The 4,145-nt window shown below is 44.0% G+C and overlaps 1 protein-coding gene across 2 annotated transcripts in view; it reads left to right on the plus strand.

Moving 5' to 3' along the window:
* Window positions 1-4,145, plus strand: part of SNRNP40 (small nuclear ribonucleoprotein U5 subunit 40) — a 45,899-nt gene that overhangs the window by 19,115 nt on the left and 22,639 nt on the right. For both annotated transcript variants that reach the window (XM_008056383.1, XM_021711520.1), the window contains exon 5: window positions 1,054-1,176. In XM_008056383.1, the coding sequence (XP_008054574.1) occupies window positions 1,054-1,176 (123 nt within the window). The remainder of the gene's footprint in view (window positions 1-1,053; window positions 1,177-4,145) is intronic.

Genomic DNA, 4,145 nt, shown 5'->3' on the forward strand with positions numbered 1-4,145 from the left:
AAAAATTAGCCGGGCATGGTAGTACACACCTGTAGTTCCAGCTACTTGGAAGACTGAGGCAGAAGGATCACCTGAGCCCAGCAGTTCGACACTAGAGTGGCTGTGAGTGTACCACAGCACTTCATCCTGGGTGACAGAGTAAGACTCCAACTCAAAAAAAAAAAAAGAGAACAGGTTTGGTGGCTCAGCTTGTAATCCCAGGACTAGGAGACTGGGGCAAGAGGATTTCCTGAGCCCGCAGGTTTGAGACCAGCCTGGACAACTTGGCAAGACCTCGTCTCTACAATAAATCAAAATTAACTGGGCGTGGTAACATATGCCTGTAGTTCCAGCTTCTTTGAAAGCTGAGGCAGAAGGATCACCGGAGCCCAGCAGGTCAACACTGGGGTAGCTGTGAGTTGCACTCCAACCTGTGTGATGGAGTGAGACTCCAACTCAAAAAAAAAAAAAAGAAACAAAACTGAGCTGGGCTTGGTGGCTCAGCCTGTAATCCCACGCCTTTGGGAGGCTGAGGTAAGTGGATTGCCTGAGCCCGCGGGTTTGAGACCCACCTGGGCAGCGAGACCTCATCTCTACAATAAATCAAAAACTCAGCTGGGCATGATAGCGCATACCTGTAATTCCAGCTACTTGGAAGTCTGAGGCGGAAAGATCGCCGGAGCCCAGCAGGTCGAAGCTGCTGTCCAGACTCTAGTCTGGGCGACAGAGTGAGACTCCAACTCAAAAAAAAAAAAAGCACAAAAAAAAATCTGTGAACTAAGCAGGTGGAAGACTTCTACTATAAGGGTATGTTGATTAACAGTGTTTATTCAAACTTTAATAAAAGGAGTCTGAAGATATAACTGAAGTGATTTGTTTCACCAGTCTTAAATACCTTGACAAAATTGTAATCACTTTTTACTATGAGTGGCATGAGAATACCACGGGAAGTTTTGAAATGGGGTCTCAATTAGAGATGCATTTGTGGCCACAAAGTTCTTATACCCAGGGGTATACATGCAGTGACTTTTTAGAATGATGTTGATTATAGACTCTCTTGTTTCTCTGCTTTAGCTTTGGGACATTCGGAAGAAAGCAGCCATCCAAACATTTCAGAACACATACCAGGTGTTGGCTGTGACCTTCAATGACACAAGTGATCAGATTATTTCTGGTGGAATAGACAATGATATCAAGGTATGTTTGATATTTACATTACATTTCCCATTCACTTATCTCCACACAAAGAAGTAAAATTGTGGTAGCTTTGCACTTACTACCAACTGAAAGGAAAATAGTAACTTGAAACTTACCTTCTATGGCTGGGCACAGTGGCTCACGCCTGTAATCTCAGCACTTTGAGAGGCTGAGGCAAGAGGATTGCCTGAGCTCAGGAGTTGAAGACCAGCCTTGGCAAAATGGTGAGACCTTGTCTCTACAATAATTCAAAAAATTAGCGTGCGTGGTAGCTTGCATCTATAGTTCCAGCCACTTGGAAGGCTGAGGCGGAAGGATCTCCTGAGCCCAACAGGTCAAGGCTGCAATAGGCAAAATTGTGCCATTGCCCAGCTTGGGCAAGAGAGTAAGACTCTGACATAAGAGAGAGAATACATACCTTCTTTTTCTCCTACCCTTATTGACTTCCTAAATAAAAAATTGCGTTGCAGTTCGTATAAATGCCATCAGAAACCAGGCATTTAATGTGACGTGTCAAGAACCTGGGTAGTGAACTGTGGAAATTAAAGAGTGCATCCCTGCCTAAATACATTTAAAATCTTTTTTTCAACCATCTTGGTCTAACGAAAGCAGTGAATTAGTTGTGATTCTTTACCCTCTCACTGTTTTTCTTTCCTTTCTTTTTTTTTTTTTTTGAATCAGGATGTTACTCTGGAATGTAGTGGTATAATCGCGGCTCACCACAGCCTTGACCTTCCAGGCTTAGGTTCAGCCTCAGACTCCCAAGTAACTGGGACTATAGACACGCATCACTACATCCAGCTAATTTATTTTATTTTATTTTTTGTAGAGACAAGGTCTTGCTGTGTTGTCCAGGCTGGTCTTGAACTCCTGAGGTCTAGCAATCCTCCTGCCTCAGCCTGCCAAAGTGCTAAGATTATAGGCCTGAGCCACGGCCACCTACCTTCACTATGTTTTTCTTTTTGATGCTATGGAAAGGAAGTTTTCTAAGTTTCTCTAACAATGAGATAAAAGGTAATGATATTGGAGAAAAAGCCAGTAGATATATAGCAGTACAAAGTAACTCAAGCTTTCAGGTAATTAACTTGAGATAATTCTACCATTTTTTAGTTTTGTGACTTCATATGCAGTCTTTAACTTCTTGAAGCCTCTGTTTTCTTATGTGAATAACCAGGGTGAACAATAACAACAGCAACAACATCTACCTCATAGGGTTGTTGTAGGGATTAAATGAGCCTAATGCATTAAGAACATCTAGCAGAGGTCCTAGACATAGCAAGTGCCAGTAAATATAAAGTATTATTTTGGGGCCACACAATTTGTGTCTGCCTTTACTTCCTGGCTTCCTTAAGGGTTTTAAAGGTGTTGATCTTACCTTCTCCTTTATCATGAGAATGCTAACTGTCAGGTAAATACTCAACTTCCTGTGTTGTTCCTACCTAAAAATTGTACTATATTCCCTTTTCTTCTTGCCTCCTTTACTGTTACTGTAGATGAAATGTCCTTGCCTTTATCTAAAGGTAGTCCTTTAGTTGGAAGAGTTTCAGCCTTTCTAATCTTTTAACCTCACGTCTTCCACTTTTCTACCTCTTTTCAGCAGTTTGTCATGCTTAGTTCTCTTCTCTGTGTGGGGAAAAAAAAAATCTTCCTTCAACCCCCTCTTGATATTGCCCTGTGAATCTTCCCTTTCGTGGGTGAACTTTTTTTTTTTTGAGTTGGAATCTCACTCTATCACCCAGGCTCAAGTGCAGTGGCACGCTCATGGCCACCATAGTCTCAACCTGTTGGGCTCCGGCAATCCTTGCCTCAGCCTTCCAAGTAGCTGGAACTACAGGTGCGCGCTACCATGCCCAGCTAATTTTTCTTGATTTATTGTAGGAAGAGGTCTCGCCAAGTTGCCCAGGGTGGTCTTGAACCCCTGAGCCAAGCCAATCCTCTGGCCTTGACCTCCCAAAGTGCTGAGATTACAGTCTTGAGCCACCGTGCTCAGTCAACAGCCGAACTTCTTGAAAAAAGGATGAGCCGGGCTCGGTGGCTCAGCCTGTAATCCCGCGCCTTTGGGAGGCTGAGGTGAGTGGATTGCCTGAACCCGCGGGTTCGAGACCAGCCTGGATAACTTGGTGTGACCTCATCTCTACAATAAATAAAATTAGCCAGGTGTGGTAGCACATGCCTGTAGTTCCGACTACTTGAAGGGCTGAGGTGGAAGGTTCACCACAGCCTTCGCCTGTGAACCCAGCAGGTCGACACTGGGGTGGCTGTGAGTGTGCCACTGCACTCCAGCCTGGGTGACAGTGAAACTCCAACTCAAAACAAAACAAACAACAAAATGCAGAGCTTGGTTCTGGAATCATGCTCTTAATACTTACGAGAAATCCCCTGGAGACTTCTGCTCTCACTGTCTTGAATTTCTTACACCTTCAGTTCCTTCAATCCTCGATTCTTTTTTTGAGTCAGAGTCTCATTGTCACCCAGGCTGGAGTGCAGGTGCATTATCATGGCTACCACAGCCTCGACCCTCTGGGCTCAGGTGATTTTTCCGCCTCAGCCTTCCAGATAGCTGGAACCACAGGCATGTGCTACCACACCTGGCTAATTTTTTGACTTATTATAGAGATGATGTCTCACCAAGTTGCCCAGGCTGGTCTCAAACCCTGGGCTCAGACAATCCTGGTAATCCTCTCACCACTGTGTCCCGAAGTGCTGGGATTATAGGTGTAAACCACTGTCCCAGCTTTCTCAATTCTTCATCTCCTGACCACTCCTAACAGTCTGGCTTTAGTCTTATTATTGTTAAACATGACCACTCTATACCATAGACTTGGCATCATGTCTTCCCTAATTTCTGTGAAAACAAACTATCTTATTCCTTTCAGATATCTCTATGAGCTCCTCTCTCTGTGCTTTCTTTCTTTCTTTCTTTCTTTCTTTTTTTTTTTTGAGTTGGAGTCTCACTGTCACCCAGACTG

The sequence above is a fragment of the Carlito syrichta genome, unplaced genomic scaffold (genome assembly GCF_000164805.1).
Source record: "Carlito syrichta isolate Samal-C Ts95f unplaced genomic scaffold, Tarsius_syrichta-2.0.1 Scaffold302336, whole genome shotgun sequence".
Taxonomy (NCBI): domain Eukaryota; kingdom Metazoa; phylum Chordata; class Mammalia; order Primates; family Tarsiidae; genus Carlito; species Carlito syrichta.